General features: G+C 42.4%; 1 protein-coding gene across 4 annotated transcripts in view; it reads right to left on the bottom strand.

Moving 5' to 3' along the window:
• LOC147180124 (receptor tyrosine-protein kinase erbB-4-like) overlaps positions 1–21,030 on the bottom strand; it is a 327,725-nt gene that overhangs the window by 16,880 nt on the left and 289,815 nt on the right. For 3 of the 4 annotated variants that reach the window (XM_086068131.1, XM_086068133.1, XM_086068134.1), the window contains exons 18-20: positions 16,378–16,500; positions 16,189–16,287; positions 14,291–14,476 (exon numbers count right to left, since the gene is read on the bottom strand). In XM_086068131.1, the coding sequence (XP_085924257.1) occupies positions 14,291–14,476; positions 16,189–16,287; positions 16,378–16,500 (408 nt within the window). The remainder of the gene's footprint in view (positions 1–14,290; positions 14,477–16,188; positions 16,288–16,377; positions 16,501–21,030) is intronic. The other variant, XM_086068132.1, reaches the window with a different exon arrangement.

Here is a 21,030-nt window from a genome sequence, read left to right as displayed (position 1 = left end):
AGGCAACATGAAGCTAATAACGCAAGCGCCTTTTGATGATGCATGGCTACGCATGGCTACGCCGACGCGGTATCCACGAACGGCAGGACGGCGCGTTGCAAACCGGGAGACGAGACTCTCGTTTTTGGCCCATCCGTCTCCCTTTCAACCCCCTCCCACTTTTTTGCAAACTCAAACAATGTGAGCAATATGAGGCTGTCTGCGCGTGGAGGACTGGGACCAGTGCGATAAGCCGCGCGCACAATGGGACCGCCCAGGTGGCCCGGGTGGTCGTCTGTCATGTCGCGAGCGCTCGCGCTTGGTGTGCAGTAGAGCGGAAGGCGTCACATTTCACAAGTAAAATGCTAATTGGATAGCAAAAATACGCTCGTGAAAAATGGACAAATATGAGATTTGAAAAGCACTTGAGAGCAATTTTTAGAAGATGTTAGGGGGGGGGGGGGAGGGGGAAGGGGAGGGGGAAGGGGGGGGGTACGTTTTGAAAATGTGCTGTCCTGTCTGGTATTATTTCCCTGAGCTCCAAAATGACGGATGGTTAATGAACGTGTGGTTCTGCAGTGAAGGTTTTCGCCTGTTGGCTTTTCAGTCAGCCGACCTTGAGTCAGAGTGCTGGCAAAAAAAACAAAAAAACAAACAAACACCTGTCAAGCTAATATAAGTATTTGTGTTTAAAGTCTTTATTGACAGTGCAGGCTGTGAGGTTTGCGTGTGGAGTATTTGCATTATTTAGCATATCAAATCTCAGCCAAGAACCAAATAAATAATAAATAATCTAAACTCTAACCACTACGTGGGCACCAAAAATCCTTCCTAATTGTCACAGCATGGATGGAAATGCCGCAAATTTACATGAGCCAATGTCAGTCGTGTTTTGGTAGACGTAATGCCATAAAATGCCAAATATAATTTATTATTAACGCTAATAAATTGACAGTTACAAGTTGAACATACAGCATGACAATGTATTTGGAATATCACGCCGTAATCAACAAGCGTAAAAAAACGCCGCTTTAATTTGGGGTTTCGTAACAATTTACCTTTACATTTCATTGACCACTTTAGAATTACAGTAGAACTATTTTGTATGCCCTATTTTTGGTACAATCATTTTTTTTCCCGCCTCAATTTCATCCCATTTTTCATCTCCATTCAGTTTTCATGCAGTTGAAAACGTTCATCATACATTAAAAGGCCTCAAGGCCAAATTTTTGTTGTTGTTGCTACATTTTATGGTTATTAACCGTTTTATTCGCTGTAATTTGTTTTAACCCGCACCTGTAGCACTTGCAAAGAGTATGACATTAAATGTATTACTATTATTATTATCCTTCTTTTTGTGTGACTGAGCCACAGAAAAAAAATCCCATGCGCCGAGAAACCTTTTAAGCATTTTCTTGTTGCGCTCGCGTCAACCAGAACATTCATCAGAAGCTTTTAAAGAAATCTTTTCATGCTTAGTTATTGAGCGTGACTGCTCAATAATCCACCATGGGGCCCAAAGAAAGTTCCGAGTGCCTGGCCCTTTGATTTAGGAAGATGAGAAAGACAGAATTTCAAGAAAGAACTCACAGGGAAAAAAAAGCATGAACATTGGATTGACCTTCCAAACAATTTCTCTTCCCAACTTGCCGTCTTACGTTACGTTTGTTACGTTTAATATGTTCATTAATTCCACGACCCTCTTGAGGATAGAGAGTTCACATAATGGATCATTGAATCTATTTTATTTGTCATTTATTTTTTTATTATTATTATTTTTTTTTTCTTCTTCTTTTTTTTTTCTTTTTTTTTCTTTCTTCTAAGAGCTCAGTATTGTTCATTCGGAAATGTCATCATCATTGCTCTTTTATTATTATTTATTTTTTATTTTTATTTTTTTATATATATATATTTTTTTGTGTGTGTGTGTGTGTGTGGGTGAGTATGTGTATGTGCGTGCGTGCGTGCGTGCGTGCGTGCGCGTATTTGTTAGCTCACCAGAAAACCTATTAGGAAAAATCTCATACCGTTCACCTAAACCGAACACCAGGAGACCCGAGGGGACCAAAGAAAACCAAGGAAGGTGAAATCCAGCACCGACCAGACACCCCCCACCAGAACTCCTCCCCAGCCCAAGAAACATCCAGACCCCAACAAATCCAAAAAACATAAAATCAAAAAATTTATTTGTCATTTATATATATATATATATATATATATATATATATAAATGACAAATAAATTTTTATATATATATATGGTTTTTTTTCAATACTTGATAGATTCCAGACTTCACTTTTTATCCCAGTATTAAATATGATGATATATTTACAACTGTGACACTCATTTATTTAATCATTTTTTCTAATCCACTGTGATGGTGTATAAAAGGCAACGTTTCATAAAGTTGGTCATTGCCCAAAAGCGCTCGCTGACTTAACTGTAATCGCCCTTGCTGGTCGATCAGAGGCATCGTATCTAAGCATTAATGAAGAGAACTCCCGTCGGACCCGTCAGAGGACAGGAAATGACGGCTTTTCACAAGACAGCTCAGCGGCCTCTCGGCTCCAAAGCGAGAGGAGCGCACGCTCTTCATCGCAATCAGCCAAGCGCCATCAGGTTGCCGCGTTCAACCTTCTCAGTAATGCCTGTAATTTGTCTGCCGCTTGCTGTGATACTGAGCGCTTATAATTCTTAATCACCTTGGCTAATTTTCACTGTGAGACAAGATGAGGAAAAAGTACTTATGTTACCGTTTTGTCGATTACGTCTGCCTGCGCGCGACTGGCACCAGGGGCGGGTGGGGGGAGTCATGATGATTGTAAAAGCCCAGGACTGAAAGGGGGGACGGAATGTAACAAAGGTAAATCATTACAAAAAAAAAAAAAAAAAAAAAAAAAAAATCATACGCAGTAGGAGGTGAATACATCCTGTTTTTGACGTAAATTATAAATAAATAAATAAATGAATACAATTAGTGCGTTCATTTTGAATTAATTTCAAGTTCCTTTAACAATGTTATTTTTTTTAATACTTGATTAAAGACCGCCCCTTACATGGAAAGCCGGTACTGCGAAGACTTCCAGTCGCAACGCAGCAGACACGTCCACGTCAAAATTTAGCAGTAAGAAAAGTAATAATAATGCATATATTTGTGGAGACTGGGTCAAGTTGTATTTTACAATTTGAAAAATGTGCAGAATTTCACAAGTTACTTCATGGTAAAGATGAGATAGCTCTTAATATGGAAAGAAAAATGCACTGAGCTGTCGCCAACGTCTTACAAATGCAATTATGCCATCTAGTGGCAGAAAAATGACCTTAACATATTAATATCACACTTGTTTTTTTACAGTACAGTACATCTTTTTAATTTTAACTAGTGCTGTCAAAGTTAAAGCGTAAAGTGATTAATTAATCACAAAATGTACCTCATTAATCATGAATTAGCGCAGATTAATTGCACTATTAATTTTGACCATTGATTATCCTTTAGCGTGGACAGCGGATGGCTACGTTTAAGGTAGCACAGGTTGTGTTTGAGCAATAAACATAATGACATGCATTCAAGTCACGCATTTAATAAATGTTTGCGTATGACATTTAGAATATTTGTTAATATCAAATATTGGGGTCATTTTTTCCCATTTTAAATTATGCAAGTCATTCATTGATTAGAAATATGGATGAGAATGTGCAGTGGATGAAAAAATGTGGAAGGACATTAAATGTCTAAAGAATTAACACATAATAGGTGCTCTTCAAATTTGACGGGCAAAAACATTTTTGATAAAAAAAAACTTTTTTTATTAAGTGATTAATCAAAATTCTAAAATGTGATTAATCTGATTTAAAAAAATCATTGTTTGACAGCTCTAATTTTAACTCAATATTATGAATTATTATGAAATTACTGTATCAATGACTACAAGATGCAGCCATATTTCTATTCCACTTTTATGTTAACACGAGTATAAAAACTTAAGAAAAACTCATTTCATTGTACATTTAGAACAGATATAACATTTGCGATTAATCATGAGTTAACTCGAAGCCATGTGATTAATTATGATTAAGAATTTTAATTGCCTGTCACCCTTAATTTAAATTGGTATAATTTTCAAATAATGAGATTAATCACTCGTACAATTCAGCGGAAACACGTTTCTCTTGAGCAGGCACAAGTACTCCAAACAAGTCACGTTTAAAAACTTGGGATCACTATTTTGCAACTGTTACAGGTATTTAAAAAATGTATTTATGCTTGCACATCCTTCACAAATAGCTGCCTCCGATTTGAAGCGTGATTCCTTCCCCGCTTGTCAATAAGCATTTTTGGCAAGTATCCGCTCTCATTCGCTTCGAGCTCAACCGAAGCAGTTAAGCCACAAAGAAGCCATCCGACAATTTTGCCCACGACACAAAGCTCACCGTGAGCAGATTTCGAAAACAGAAGATAATAGCAGGAGAACGTCTAAGAATTCCTCCGCCGCCATTCATCTGCATGCGCGCATGGGCCCGTGTCTAATGAGCCTCGGCTGCCGGCACCGTCGCTAATGGCTGCGCAGGGAGAGAGGTGACCGATCCAATCAGGCATTCGCACCCCCAGAGGATCTGGCAGTCAAATCCCTCCCCTTACGCATCCTTGAGCACTGCTGATCCTTACAGATAATTAGAAAGACCCAGGGGGGCTTATCCCCCCCCCCCCCCCTTTCCGCCCGCCCGTTCTCCCTGAGCCACTTCCCTCATTTTGTTGCATCAGCAGGGGCACGTACTCCTGGGGACCGCGAGATGCGCGTCTTGGTCTCGACCGCGCGGCTTCTTGCGCTGTTTGCTAAGCAGGATGCGCTTCCTGACAAACTCGCTCTCGCAAAGAATTATGGGAGCGCATTAGAACGAAGTCTGGTGGAAACGAATCGCTGCATGCCGCGACCCTTTTGTTGGCCTTAAATTCGTACTCTATAAATAACAAGTAGTATCAAAAAAGGGGGGGGGGTTGAATATACATAAAATCCTTTTCTACAGGCACACAGTTTGTTCCAGCCAATCAATGGAGAGCATAGATACCGAGATGTAAATTCAAATATGATTTGATTTAGTTGACAAGGTTTCATTCAGTGCGACGCCTCATTATTTTTGGGCTAGGAGGAATTAGTGGCACAGTAGAGTGTCTTTTTCTTCTTCTCTCTCTCTCTCTCTCTCTCTCTCTCTCTCTCTCTCTCTCTCTCTCTCTCTCTCTCTCTCTCTCTCTCTCTCTCTCTCTCTCTCTCTCTCTCTCTCTCTCTCACACATCTCAGACCCATTCAGCAATTACTCATACCTCTACTGTATAAATGGATGCTGCAGGAACGAGTCATGTTGCTCCCCACTTAACTAATCATAATTGCCTTTCAGTACACAAACGAATGTCTTCATCACTCACAGTCAATAAGCTTTTACTACAGCATGCATTATTTATCACTTGCCAGAATGCAACAGGGCTGCGACCACCAACTAACACTCTTAAATATTTATGTTCATTTGCATGTAGGTATATGCTGAGTAAAGAGGAAGCATTTAGAATCAATATCTACCTGCGATGATTATTGATTATTACACCTTGTTTTCTTTGACCATGCAATAAGGCACCACAGCTGACTGTTGGTAAAAGCTGGAAAAAGGCAGTTTTTTTTTTTGTCTTTTGAATAAAAATAAAAATACTATCACTCCGTTGTCATGCACATAAATCCAAATACTCTTGTAAAAGATATATAAGAAAACGTGGAGCCGCTACTCCTCCACGTTGAGAGGAACCAGTTGAGGTGGCTGGGGCATCTGGTTCGGATGCCCCGTGGGCGCCTCCCTGGGGAGGTGTTCCGGGCATGTCCTACCGGCGGGAGGCCCCGGGGACGACCCAGGACACGCTGGAGAGACTATGTCTCACGGCTGGCCTGGGAACGCCTTGGGATCCCGTCGGAGGAGCTGGCTGAAGTGGCTGGGGAGAGGGAAGTCTGGGCTTCCCTGCTAAAGCTGCTGCCCCCCGCGACCCGACCCCGGATAAGCGGAATTGAAGACGGAACGGAACGGAACGGAATCTACCTGCGGGCCTCCAGGTTGACGCGGTTCCATAAAATCCCTTCCCAGTTTCGGGCCATAATAAAATAATTTAAAAAAATCCTGTGCTATCCCGGCTCCTGGCAAAAATAGGTCCTGTCCCGTCCTGCTCCCGTTCAGAAATACTCCCGCTCTCTTATCTCTTCCATTTTGGAGGTCAGCTCCGTTAAAAAACAAAAGACACATCGTTTCTGCTTCTGTGAATTTTTTATCCAATGAAATGGGACCTCAAAAACTATAACAGGGCTTTCCAAAATCCAGTTTGCAATATATCGGAAATCAGCTTTTTCAATTTTATATATTTTTTATTACATATTTGTATTATATATATATATATAATATATATATATATATATATATATATATATATATATATATATATATATATATATTTTTTTTTTACTATTATTTATTTATTATTATGATTGAATCTTTAAATCCCAAATTGGCCGGGCTCTAGTAGCCTACTCATGATGTGGCAATGAATCCCGCAGAGATTTGTTTGCTCAACGCAGGGCAGCGTGGACGTAAATGACACTGTGAGACGTAGACTAAACGCTCGGCCAGATTGGATCTCCTGCCAGTAGCGTGGAAGGGAAATGGCGGAGGGGGATCTGCGGAATCGCAGCAGGATCCACACACGCTGAGATCAAGATTTCGTTTTACCCTCTAAGAGAAGGTGACTGCTGATTTTGCTAAATACATTCCGTGTGTGCGTCGCTCTCTCATTTTTGGCCCATGTGAACGTATGCAGAGTCGATGAGAATTGTCACGCCTTTGCTTCTGCAGCCTCTCATTAATATTTGAGCACAATGCAGTACTGGACTGCATCAGGCTTGCTTCAGAGAAGGTCAATATTTGATACCATCATTAGCTCTGTCAATCAGAAAAACACCACCCAAAATGTGAGAGCTCATCTTGACAATGGGGGTGACGGGGTTGGGGGGGGGGGGGGTGGATGTTTTTCCTGCAGCTGGCCACTAGGAGTGTTCTCACCAATCTTGCTACCCTCGCATGACCTCAATGACGACGCTCAAGACTCCGAATTTTGGGCATCATCGCAGCATCTGAAATTTCAAGTCCTACTAATAGGTTTTTGGTGAGCGAACAAATACACGCACGCACGCACGCACACACGCACGCACACACGCACGCACATACACATACTCACCCACACACACAAAAAAATAAAAAAAAAATAAAAAATAAATAAATAAAAAAAAATAAATAAATAAAGAGCAATGATGATGACATTTCCGAATGAACAATACTGAGCTCTTTAAGAAAAATAAATAAAAGAAAAAATAAATATAAATAAATTTCAAGTCCTCCGATCTAAAGCCTGACAGCCACAGCCCGAGGACAGCCGAATTCAATCAAACAACCCCCCCGCCACCACCACTCACCCCCTTTTGGCCCATTCAGCCTAAATTCCATATTTAATTCAGAGACTGATTTGTTCATTAAAATACACGGGGCGAACCTAATTATTACATTCATTATCTAAAAAAGAGTGAAAAATGACTCAGGAGACAAGAGAATCAGCTAATGAATGATGGCTGGTTCAATTTTTAAATATTGAGAACTTGCAAGGCCACACCCTCCCCCGACACGCGCACACGCGCACACCTGATGGTGCACATTGTATCTCAGGTAATGTTTAAAGGGTAAACTTTGACTTCCTTTAAAATAGAGCACTTGGCCTGAGCGGAAAAAGTGATGGGAGGTGCGCGCTTGCAGGTGAGAAAATAACCCAACAAACTAATAAATTTAAAGATTGAACGCGACTGAGCTCTGCTACTTTAGGTGTGTGCGCGTTGATGTGTGAAGTGTCAGTCAGTGTGCGAGTGTGTGCGAGTGTGTGCAAGGCAGTGTGTGCAAGCGAGGCAGCTCTGAGTGTGGCTGTAGATTAATGACAGCCATTATCTCAATGCCCAAAACACTCAGTGATAGAGAGCCGGTGCCTGGCGACGGGCCGCAGCCAATCTATTTGCGGCACAGCGGTCACCTGCCCGGGTCAGAGCCCACATACGGCTGCTGTTTGTGCAGTTGTCGCGGCGCTGGCTGGCTGTGTGGGGCCGAGGTGGCTGCTGGAAAGCAATGGAGCTTTTTCCTGGGGGGGGGGGGGGGGGGGGGGGGGCGGGGGGGGGGGTCTTTAAAATCTTTTGAAATCGTTCTATACAATCTTCACCTTACATTGTCCATTTTGCAAACCTTGCAAATGAGTTACTGCTACGCTATAAAGAGAGTTTTGACAAGAATCACATGTCGGCAGAATATGTGGATTTGTGCTGGATTTCACCTTCCTTTGTTTTCTTTGGTCCTTCCTCGGGTCTCCTGACGGCGGTGTTCGGTTTAGGTGAACGGTATGAGATTTTTTCTAATAGTTTTTTTTTTGGTGAGCTAACAAATACACGCACGCACGCACACACGCACGCACGCACATACACATGCTCACCCACACACACACACAAAAAAAATAAATAATAATAATAATAAAAAAATAATAATAAAAAAAAATAAAAAAAATAAAAAAATAAAGAGCAATGATGATGACATTTCCGAATGAACAATACTGAGCTCTTTAGGGAAAAAAAAAAAAAAGAAGAAAAAAAAAAAAAGAATATGTGGATTTGAGTGTTAATGCGTGTGAATGACCGAAGAGCAGTCCATTGTGTCATCAGCCATTGGCGTGCCGTCAATGCCTTCTATGAAGGCCTAAACCTTTTCAAAAGCCCTGACTGACCTTAATATAAAACTTTGTATACATTTGCAAAACATTTTTTGTATACGTTTATTTCCAACAGTCGCCGTCTTCATTGCATAGCGTGTGTCTTGCAGCGGTTGATCGTTTATTTTGTCCAAACAGATTTCTTTCAGCTTCCACTATATCGGTGTATAAACTTCCCGACGCCTCGGGACCGAAGATTGCAGGCTCCCGTACAATCAGATTACAAGTTGAATGCACGGAACGTAAACAAAAGGCTGCTCGCAGGCCTCGGGGGACGTCAGCATTTTTTCCGTCCTCTGATTGGTCCAGAGCTACTCAAGCGGGATTTCATTACATGAAGCGGGTGAGAGGACAACGAACTGTACATGACAGAAAATTATTTTTCAAGGAAGACTTATGATAAAAAGGAGAACTTGGATATTATGAGGATTCGTTGCGCGACGCTTGCGGCTGGCGAGTTTGGTTCAACGCGGGAAAGGATTTTGCCACTTTCACAGTAGCAACTTTGTACTGTAGCTCTCTGACCATATCAACATTACGAGGAAATGAGAATAGCGTTTGTCTATGAATAAGCATCTCTGGTGTTTTATTTATATATTTTTTTATTCTAAGACATGTTATGAGATAAATGATTGTGAACCGTGTTTTCCTGTCGTCAGTGATAATTTTTGCTGTAACCGGCAACTCGCCTGCTCACGTTATTTTGCTGATTGGTCAATCAGACGCGCATCGTGAGCACTTAGCTTAGCGGTTAGTTTGAATGTTTGATTTTGTCAGCACGCATCGCGGCAACTGTTTTTTTCCGTTCCGTTCTGCTACTGTGTTACGAGCCGCATTTTCACAGGTCATCATTTTACGTTTTTGTTGGTTGCTGGGGAAACTTTCTACCGTAGTCAACCATTAACTCAGTCAGCTGGAATTGGCTCCAGCTTTCTCCAAACACAATAAGAGGCAGAGAAAAAAGGGATGGACGGGTGGTTGGATGATTATTGATATATATGACCACACGAAAAGAAGAATTCAAGAAGAATTGATCTCGGCACACGCTGGACGTATTTGCCGGCTAATTTGGCCGCAATGGCTTCCCAAGGTGAAAAAAGACAAGGAAGCCGCACTCATTCCGCTGGCTCGATGATCTAATTTGTCCAATAAAAAGTCATTCAAGTCCAATCTCGGATGCACAACAAAAATGAGTTGCGATCAAGCGGCCCGCTCGCTCACTATCTTCCTGCTGCCCATCACGCAATCGAATCCAATTACAGCGGTAAGTACCTGCTTAAGTAACCTGCTCCTCAGGCACTTAGACTCATTTGTTGTGGGGGGGGGGATGAAGGGTTAAGCCCTCCCCCACACAGACCTCATCAAACCCATCCTTTCATCACTGATTCGGAAGAACTGACAAGTCCGACCCAACAAAGATGGCAAAATCAATCTCGGGCAGTCTCGGCTCATGAAGGACCAGCTGGAACGATCCTGTGTCATTCAATCCGAGAATATTTCTTCATCTTGCAATGTTGTGGGCTGGAAGGAGAAATGCTGATCTCGCTTTTTTTATGCGCCGGCTGTGCAGGTTGGACGGTGATCGCTGTCAGCTAATCATAGCAGCGCGGCTCACTAATAGCGTAGTGCAGGGGTCACCAATCCTTTTGAAACCGAGAGCCACTTGTGGAGAGCTATCCGTTTTTATACGTCAAATGGCAAATGAGCTCAGATTACCTGTAATCTGTACATGTTATTATTATGTTATTGTTAAAAATTCATGATACTTATTTATACGAAGACACCCATCCATCCATCCATTTTCTGTACCGCTTGTCCTCACAAGGGTCGCGGGGGTTGCTGGAGCCTATCCCAGCTGGCTTCGGGCAGTAGGCGGGGCACACCCTGAACTGGTTGCCAGCCAATCGCAGGGCACACAGAGACGAACAACCATACTCACAATCGCACCTATGGACAATTTGGAGTGTCCAATTCACCTGCCATGCATGTTTTTGGAATGTGGGAGGAAACCGGAGTACCCGGAGAAAAGCCACGCAAGCACGGGGAGAACATGCAAACTCCACCCAGGAAGGCCGAAGCCCGGACTTGATCTCACAACCTTTGCACTGGGAGGCGGACGTGCTAACCAGTCAGCCGCCGTGCCGCCTATACGAAGACACGAATAATGTAAAGGATTTCTCATGATAATTAGGAATATCAATATGCACTACTTTATTTCTAGACCTCAGCCAGTGTTTACATTCTCAAATGATCACTTCAACAACGTTACTCGAAAAACGATGTCCCATTGCGAGTAAGTTTTTTTTTAGGACAGGACAGCAGGCCACTCGTGTAATCCTCTACCTGGTGTAGTGGCTCCCAAAGTGGACTTCTGTGCAAGAAAAGTGAATAGTTGTACTCCCTTCCGAAAGTATTGGAATAGTGACGTTCATTCAATAATTTTTTTGTAGACTGGTTTGACATGAAAATATTAATATGGGACAAGGGATCAACATTTCAGCTTTTCTGTCCAGGTTGTTACATTTGGACATCACTTGTCAAATGTACTTTTTTTTTTTTTTTTACCCAAGTACGACAACCTAACCCCACCCCCCCTTCCAAAAATGGTTTCTCTTAGCACCGTGGACAGGAAAAGGTCAAGAAAAACAATGGCCCACTCCCCACACATCGCGTGCGTAGGTTGTTGTTGGCTGCCGAGGATTGTGGGGCGTTGAGGGGGTTTCGGTGTCCAGTCACTGGTTAGTTTCAGATTTGGGTTTTGCCTGTGAAGTTCGCACCAGTTCGAGGTGCAACAAACATGAAAACCGGAGACCTGTCCATATTTTCACCCGCAGACAAAACATTTGTGAAAATGAGGGATTATGCGAAGCAAATGAGGGCAATTGCGCCAACACTGACCATCGCAAGTAAAACCCTTGGAAGGTTCTGAATAAGAAAGAAATGGATGGCATGCTAAGTAAGATACATCGAGCGGCTAGATTGAATGAAAACAGCAGCAGCTGAGGACAAAAACAACATGAGAGCTGGAAAGAAGGTTCAAAGACAGCTGTTAGTGAAAACATCAAATGCCGAAGGGTACGAAAGAAGGTTTTAATATCTACTGTTAAAAAAAGACTTCCTGAACAAAGTACTAAGGCTATAGATGCAAACCACTCTTTAGAAAAAAGAATAGAAAGGTCAGGCTCCAAATTGCAGAACCCAAAGGGATAACCCCCCCCCCCCCCCCCCCCCCCCAAAAAAAGAAGTGCGATAGAGTTCTTTGAAAAGATGAACCTTTACCAAAGTGATGGAAAGGCTAAACACTCACAGATCGACATTGATGTAACCAACGATGCAAGCAAACGAATGGCTTCATCACGCAGGCACAAAATGTCCGAGACATTCCTCCAACACAATACGACCACGTAGATCATTTGGAAATGTGCCAATTTAGTTTAGCGACCCCTACCTGCCATGTAAATAGCAAAAAGTAGTCAACTGAACCACAACGGGAGGACCTTGGATTTGAACCCGGGCCGTCTGGTTGGAAGACGAGCGCCTATCCGAACTGAGCTAGCAGGCCAGTCGTTGCTTTAGCGTTAAACTAAATGTTTTGTAACGCCAACCGCACTTCAACCTCAGCCGCTTCCCAACCTCAATTCGTGTCCCATGTGAAGACGTAACATGTGCAACCTGACTGAAAGTCCAATACTAACCCCAACCATTAGTGTCCCATCCCAGAAGTGACGATGAATTGACATCAAGAAAGAGCATTAGCGGAACGTACCAACGTCTTCCACCTGTCGTGGAATGCGCTCTATTTGGTCGTATTTCTTTTTTTCTTTTTTTTTTTTCTTTTTTTTACTTTTTTTTTTTCTCTTTTTTTCCGTATATTTCCGTTTCCGTTTTGCAGCAATTATTCACAAATCTGTTGAAAATGCTGGGGAAAATAGCTTTTTTTGCAATATGGCCCTGGTTGATCTCCTATACTCTGCTGCCATCTGCTGGCCGTTTTTTGTAACAACTACCATTACCTTAAGCGACCTCTTCAGGACAAAAGCTGCATCAAAGCCTTCTGTATGCCCTAGCATAAAAAACAAACAAACATAAAAAAAACTATAAATACGTTTTTGGGGGATCATGGTAATATTTAAAATAGAACGTTTAAAAAAAATATGGGAACAAATGAGTTAAGTGTTACCAAAACTTGAGTGCAATAAAAAAATTTTTTTAAGAGCTCAGTATTGTTCATTCGGAAATGTCATCATCATTGCTTTTTTTATTTTTATTTTTTATTTATTTATTTATTTATTTATTTATTTATTTTTGTGTGTGTGTGTGTGTGGGTGAGTATGTGTATGTGCGTGCGTGCGTGCGCGCGTGTATTTGTTAGCTCACCAGAAAACCTATTAGAAAAAATCTCATACCGTTCACCTAAACCGGTCGTATTTGGTCGTATTTCACTTCCACCTTTTAAGCATATTTTGTTTGAAGATTCTCAGCTAAAATGTGGCCTTTTGCGACAAACAAATAATGCTATCTTCTAAATTGTCTTGCTGACCTCGTCTCATATTCATCTTCAATGACGAGCTCAAATGCTTTCAGTCTAACGCCAAAATAAATTCATTGGCACATTACATTTTTTGCCATATGGCGGTAATCTAGAGTAGACTGCAACCATTCTAGCGCCAATAAAAGTATGAAGGTGGTACAGACTGTACTGATCAGTTATTAACTCATTAAAACCGAAAAACGCATAAATACGTTTTTTTCATTTTTTATTTTATTTTTTTAAGGTGTGAGAGCCAAAATGAACTTTTTATTGCTTTAAACGCGTTTTCAGCCCCTGATTGTACACTTCAGGTGAAACTGTCAAAATCTTCAAAATGAGCAAAAGCACAATGAAATTAATGCTGGAATTATCTTCAAGTTGCTAAAATACACTAATGACAGCAAAAAAATAAATAAATACGTTTTTAATACTTTGTCCTGCGCTCCCAAAAACGTATTTATACTTTTTTAAAATGTTTTTTTTTAATTTTTTTTTGTTATGCAGCATGCAGAAGGCTTTGATGCAGCTTCTGACATGAAGTGGTCACTTAAAGCCATGGTAGTTATTATAAAAAATGTCCCGAAGGTGGCAACAGAGTATAAGAGATCAACCAGGGCCATGTTGCAACAAGCTCTTTTTTGCCAGTGTTTTCACCAGGTTTGTGAATAACGATGAAACTTAGCTATATTCTGATGCTAATTGCTGCAAAACGGAAACAGATACAAATATACTTCTTCTTTTCCGATGAAAGAAGAGACTCTAATCTTTCTTTTGGCCGGTTCCATTTTTTTTATAGCAATGGAACAGAATATTCTGTGGGCCTTGCAAAATCAGTCCAAATCCAGTCAAGCAGCCGGGAGCGAAGGGGGGTTGCTTCGGTGAAAATGGCTGCCAGTCAATGAGAGTTAACGCACCTTTTTGACAATCTCAGACGCAGGCGCAAACTAGTCACCCACCTTGGCGATCTGGACGCACCAGTTGAGCAGCAGCTGCGAGCCAATGTTGTCCTTGTGCTCGTGCACGTAATCGAGGAGGCATCCGTGCGGCATGAGTTGAGTCACCAGCTGGATGGTGGGGCTCAGGCACACCCCCAAGAGGCGCACCAGGTGGGGGTGCTCCATGCTGGCCATGATCAGCGCCTCCTGGGTGAAAGACAAATAGCAACTAAAAAGGACGAGAATGCTCCATCCGGAATACAGCGAGGTGCTCGGCTTGCGCTCGCGGGGTTGCAGTTTTGGCGCGCCTGACGCGTTTGTTAGCCGTCACGTGGATTTGTCAACAAATATCAGCTTCTGTTTTCACCGTAGAACTCAGCGCCTGTCCGTGTATCTATTATGCATGGATACTTGCGCGCTGTATTCCAAGTGGGGGTGGAGATGGATGCATAAATGAAGACGGCTTTCTGACTGAATTTGCATGCGGCGTCTTGCCGGCGGAGTATTCTTCTCAATTTAAGAAAACACTACAGAAAGCCTCTTCAAAGCGGCACAGACAACCTTTCCCCATCTACATTTCACACGCACTTTTCATAAATGTTGCACCGGCACAATTAAATGTAGGCCACGGCAAGATCTGAATGAGAGTCGCGCACCTTTCACCTCGCTGCGGCGCCGCGTTGATGAGGTGCCATTTTAAATATAGAAGCTCCGTGGGAGCTTGGCGGGAACGTGGGAGGCAGTAGATTAATTCTGAACAGCGGGGGCGCCACAGGCCAAAGAAACGCCTCCATTTCAAAGTGCTGCGACTTCATGACCTGTCCTGCACTCCCAAAAACGTATTTATACGTTTTTAATTTTTTTTTTTTTTTTTTTTTTTTTTATGCTAGAGCATGCAGAAGAAATTGAACCATTGAACCACCTGCTTCCCTCCCTCCCAAGAATGTTGCCTCTCTGAGCACATCCATATCAAGGACGATAAAGGGGAAAAAAAAGGGGGGGGGGCTAAAAGAAGACGACAAGGAAAAAAACATAGGGACGGCTATCAAAGGTTGCCGGAGTTGTACATTTTGCATTATGACTAAACTCTTGCTTTCTACTCCAGTGTGGAGTTCCCGAGAGTGTCGCTGTGTGTTTTGCTTCCTCTCCCATCTTCCTGAACATTGACCTCCATTACAGGCGAGATGACCCTATTTTCCCATCTCACTCATTTTTTGTTACACACATACACACTCATCTTACACATGCCAGCAACAAAATATAGCGTGTACTATTACTGCACTATATCCATGTTTTTTTGCATTCTGCATGCACGCCAATAATAAACCCGGTCACTCAATATTCGAATATTTGCCATCGCTAGCGAAATCATGCCCGGGGGAACATTTGTTTGTTTGTTGTTGTTGTTGTGCTGCGTGTGTGCGTGCGTGCGTGCGCAAGAATGAGCGCGCGTGCTCGGCGCCGGGCACTCCAGTGGCGGGCTTCTTAGTGGCGAGGCGTGAGCCTGCCTTTAGATTGCTGTTTAACAAGCCGACAAAGCGGGCATATTGGCTGCGGATGGACGCGGAATCCCGCTGGGAGGAACGAGGAGCGAAGGAGAGACAGAGGGTAAAAAAAAAAGTGAGGAGAGGCGGGGGAGGTGAGGAGAACACGGAGACTCCGAAAATGGGGGCCGTGAAATCGAGAGAGTGTGAAGAGAAAAATTGGTCAAAAAAAGAGAGGAAGTGGTGATAAAAACAAAAAAGTTCTCTAGCCTGGCGGGACTCCAGAGAAGCCACATATCATAAACAAGTGGTGTTTTTTAATAGTCTCATCCAGTCTTGGCAGTTCATTTTTTTTTATCCCTGAGATGCTACTTTCATAAAAATTTACAGCCAAGTGTGCAATCCAACAAAGTGGCAGGCGGCAGGAATACGCACGTCCATGAACTCCACGTTGGCTTTGGGGCCCGTGGTCTCGTTTAGGATTTTAATAGCCACTGGGATCTTCACCGTCTCACCTTCCGGGACCCAGATGCCCTGGAAAATGGAGCCGTTATTAACAATCCAAGACTCTGGCTCTCAATAAACGCGGTGCGCAATTTAAATGTCGGCTCCCGGCTCGCTTACCTTGTAGACGGTCCCAAACGCTCCCGAGCCCAAAATTTTCACCCTCTTCAATTCTGTCTCCTTCAGGATGCGCAGCTGGGCTTGGTTGGGGGCTGTTCCACTGGGGGTCAGGGGTTCTACCAGCTGACAAAACACACACATGGCGTCAAGTCCAACTCTTCATCTTGCAGACCTGATGCCCAAAACTGCAATCTGACGTCTTTTGTGCTATAAATGCTAAACGACGCATTTAGAGCCGCTGGAAGGGTGAACCGCGGGTATCAATTCGAATTTCCTCAATCGATTCGATTTCGATTCATAAGAGTTCACTTCGATTCAACCCCCCACCCTCCCCAATTCAATCCGATTCACTTCAATCCAATATTGATTAATTATAAAACATAAATTCTTCTTAAATAGCAAGCATGTGATAAAATCTCCATAAACATTAATTTACAAATTACATTTTGCGGAGGCAGTAGCTGGTCAAATTGCTGTTATAATCTTTTAATATTCAATAATTATAATAAATCTTTTAATATTCAATAATTGTAAATATAAATTAAAAAGATTCCAAATTGTTTTAACATGCTAAAAGTCAGGTCTTTCATAAATGTAAGATCGTATTTTTAATTCATGTAAATTTCAAGAAAACATACAAAAAGGCCTTACGAATTTATGGGACAAAGATATTAAAATAATCGCTTCATGGCTTTATGAATCGATATCAGACTCAAAAAGGAAAATCGATTTGATATTGATTATTCGATTTTCTAAACTCATCCCTAATAGCGAGCAGTAAAGTCAAACGGACCCGGGCAGAAGTTCCCTCAGACCCTTTCAGACATTGTAGCTGTCCAACAACACGCCTGACATAAAATACACAAACTGAGCACTAAAGTAATGAATGCATAAACAGACAGCTGCGAAACGCTATATCGTCCATTCGTGATGGAGGAAAATCCGACAAACGGACTCAATGCCAACTTCTGATGATTTGTGGCAAACGAAAATAAAACAACATTCAAAATCAGTGACTGTCGCAACGTGATATCAACGATTTTGGAACTCACACACAAACTGCACACACAAATATTTCTCGGGTGTGAACATTTCCGACATTGGCGGGAGCATGCCCCGTGCTGAACAAATGTGCCGGGTGTTAGCTGCTAGCACAGCAGACAAAGAATCGTATCTCACCAGCTGTGCACATACCAAACCATTCCGTGCCAACGTTTATGACGAGCTCCCTTGGCGCCACCCGGCATCCCGTGAAAGGTGACACCGAGCCGCGTTCCAAGCAGCTGGCCAGCCACGCGCCTCGCCGGTCTACAGAACCTCGGCCCTTTTCATCTAAAGAAGCACGACTTCACCTGTAACGGAGCTAAACCGAGGGTAACTAAGAGCCAGACAGAAATCCAAGCAGGCAGCAAATAGAACCGCCGTCCTCACAAAATTATTGGCAAAGCTTTATTGACATCCAGCGGCCACCCAAAACCGAAGCGCAACGCACACACATCTCTCGCACACAAGGAGTCGGCGTGTCCGATCGATGCGCGTCTTAATGAGCCTATCGGAGGCCGGTGGCGCGCCGCGGTTTATCAGCAGCATAATCACGCCGCTCAACCACGGCCATCAAACAATATAATGAGACCATACATCAGCTGGTCAGCCACTCAAACCCTCACTCGACGTGACATAAAACCATCAGCGCAATAAGAGCTGTGAAAACGCCTGCACAGAATAGATGACTTGGCCGGCAGCCTGCCGGTGATTTGTTGCTTCCTGGACTCGGGCCGAAAGCAGAGACCCGCTGTGATGTCACTGCAGGAAGTAGGTTAGCGGGCCGAGCTGGGAAAATCAACTTAAGCAATTAATTCATCAATTTGGGGCTGTTATAGACCTCTTAGTTCTCCTACAATCACATTTCTTCCTCTTTCTGGTAACATTGAAAAACTATTCTACTCTTCAAAACTTTATTGAAACATTTTGAGATTTGAGATCGCCCTTTTCTTTTACTGCAGCCTGTTGACTGTTGACTTTCTTGTTCCGTCTCATTTGTTCGCACCTTGGTGCGTTTCTTTTGCATTCTAAACAACAGAGATGGGAAAAGTACTGACATTCTCTACTTGAGTAAAAGTACAATTGCTTGTGTAAAAAAAATAGTGATAGGCTGATACGATTATTAGTAGTCAAGGAAACCGATATTTCAAGCCGATATTAATTTGCAATAAAAGAGAAAAAATTTACGTTAAAAAAATAATCTTTTAATTTCAAACAGATTAAGAATTGACATCTTTCTTTACAAATTATAACAATTTAAGGGAGCTTCGAGGGTCATCAGCTTGTGCTAAGCTAAATAGTAAAAAAAAGTAAATAGTTCCCTAACGTTTTCTACTGTATATAAAGTTTTCCAAAATTTCAACATAATTATATATATATATATATAAATATAATTTTTTTTTTTAAATAAAAAGTCTGAGGAGTTCCCAGTGTCTGCATACTTTTTTTATAAAGTGGAAATTTCAATACATCCATAAATGAAAAGTTCCCTGTATCACACTGAGCAACAAATGCATATAACTAATTTGTTTTTTTTTGTCAGGGGTCATAAAGGGTCTCAAAAGATCTTTGCAAATTGTTTGTTTGTGAACATTTGACAAATCCTGATGAAAACCCTAAATTAGCTCACCTATCGACCTTCAGATTCGTAAAATGGCAGATGCCGATATTTGGTATTTTGACAGATCTCTGCACCGATAATCGGCCCGGCCTATAATCGGTCTATCCCTAGTAAAAAACAACTTTGTTAAAAGTAAAGTACTCGCTCAAATAATTACTCAAGTAAAAGTAAAAAAAGTACAGGCTTTGGAATGTACTTGACGAGTCGAAGTAAAAAGTATTTTTACTGGATGTTTCCTGCTACGGCAATTTGAAGGATATTAGCTAATGAAGCAAAAACTCTGACTTGCTATCAAGTTGAAATGATCCTCTGTTGGGGCGGCACGCATTGCACACATATTTACGGTTGTTCTAATCTAGCCAATCACACGTCATGACATCATGTCGTGGAGCCAATCACAAGCTAGGATGTGCTGCGTTTTCTATTTGAGTATTTTCATCGTTTTCATGCATTTAAAAACAAAAATAACGACCTTGTTTTGAAAATGTATCAAGTAAAAAGTACAGATACTCATGTTAAAATGTAACGGATAAAAGTAAGAAGTAGTCTAAAAAATAAATAGTCAGGAAAGTACAAAGTACTAAAATACAGTAACAAAGTAGTTGTACTTCGTTACGTCCCATCTCTGCTAAACAAGGACATATTTATTTGGGATCAAGGAGACACGGGTGATGGAATGGGAAGGAGGCGTCGAGGAAGGAAGAGACGATGTCAGGCCGTCCCTCCCGTCGATCTTTACGGGAACGTTCGACCTCACCCCAACAAGACGGACAAGCTAACAGCGCTACGTTGCTGACCGACGTGAGAGGGACTTCCGGGAGGCAAGCCTACTCGTTTCCCGGAATCGTGGCTAACAACACATGTTTTGTTTCCTGCGTCCCCGCAGTGGGACAAATAAAGCTTATGTTATCTTATCTACAGTACACAAGGCAAAGGAATACTTGGATGAGTTTGCTGTGGAAGAATTTCAAGGCCATGACCTCAACCCCATCAGATAACATTGGGATGAGATTTGAAGAGATTCTCCTCCCAAGCAGTAAACACCCTTTCCACTTTCAGCAATATTTTACGTTTTTTTTTTTTGTGGGCTGGCAACCTCCATTTTTTTGTGTGGAAAACACAATTTATTATGCTTATGCTATTATGCTATTCACAGCAACGACAATGCTAAAAATGGCAATTTATGCGATGCATCTTTATGCATACTTCTTTACTTGCCTTATGTATGCATCTGTCCTTTGTCATAAAAACGAAGGGGGAAGCAGAGCACATCATTTATTATCAATACACATCGGTTAACTACACTTGAAGGGTTGCTAAGAATGCAAAGTGCCTCTACTGTTGAAAAGACCTTTAAAGAGTTCAATGTTCCAAGCGTAATGGGAAAATTACTTCGGAAGATCAACCTTCAAGGTTTCCACTATATGAATGTGACAGAAAAGTATCTATTATTTAATAACTGGGAGCTCAGAAATGTGAAAAATAAATGGGAAGGGTTTTTGTCCAGGCTGGTTATCATCCATCAAATCCGCATGGTATTTGGGCAAAAGAGCATGATTAGCATCCATGCACGCGTTTGATCATGCAGGGCACGTGGAACAAAGAAAGTCAGAGGGGCGCGAGAGGGAGGCGGCAGCGAGTCGACGGCGTGATCAAGCTGTAATCAGAACAAATGGCGACAGGCCGTAGCTGTTATTGTTTCATTAGGACGCGGGCCGGGACGCGAGCCGCCACGAGAGCCGACGAGAGCGCTTCAGGACTGAGAACGCTAAATGGAATGCGCGGCCATGGCCGCAGATGAGATTCTCTCCGGCTCGTCTCAGCTCGCGCAGTTGCGGCGCCACTTTATTTACTGGCTAATAACGCACCGTGCCTCGGCTAAATGAGCTTCACTGGTGCCGCCGCCGGGGGGGGGGGGGGGGGGGGGCATCCGAGTTTGGCCGGGCAAATAAGCTACGTGCTCAAGCGTCAAACAAGAATAGGCTTGCAAA

This window comes from Leptonotus elevatus, chromosome 2 (assembly GCF_054856555.1).
Source record: "Leptonotus elevatus isolate MCC_2025b chromosome 2, RoL_Lele_1.0, whole genome shotgun sequence".
In the NCBI taxonomy this organism is placed as follows: domain Eukaryota; kingdom Metazoa; phylum Chordata; class Actinopteri; order Syngnathiformes; family Syngnathidae; genus Leptonotus; species Leptonotus elevatus.
This window is presented reverse-complemented; position numbering and strand designations above follow the sequence as displayed.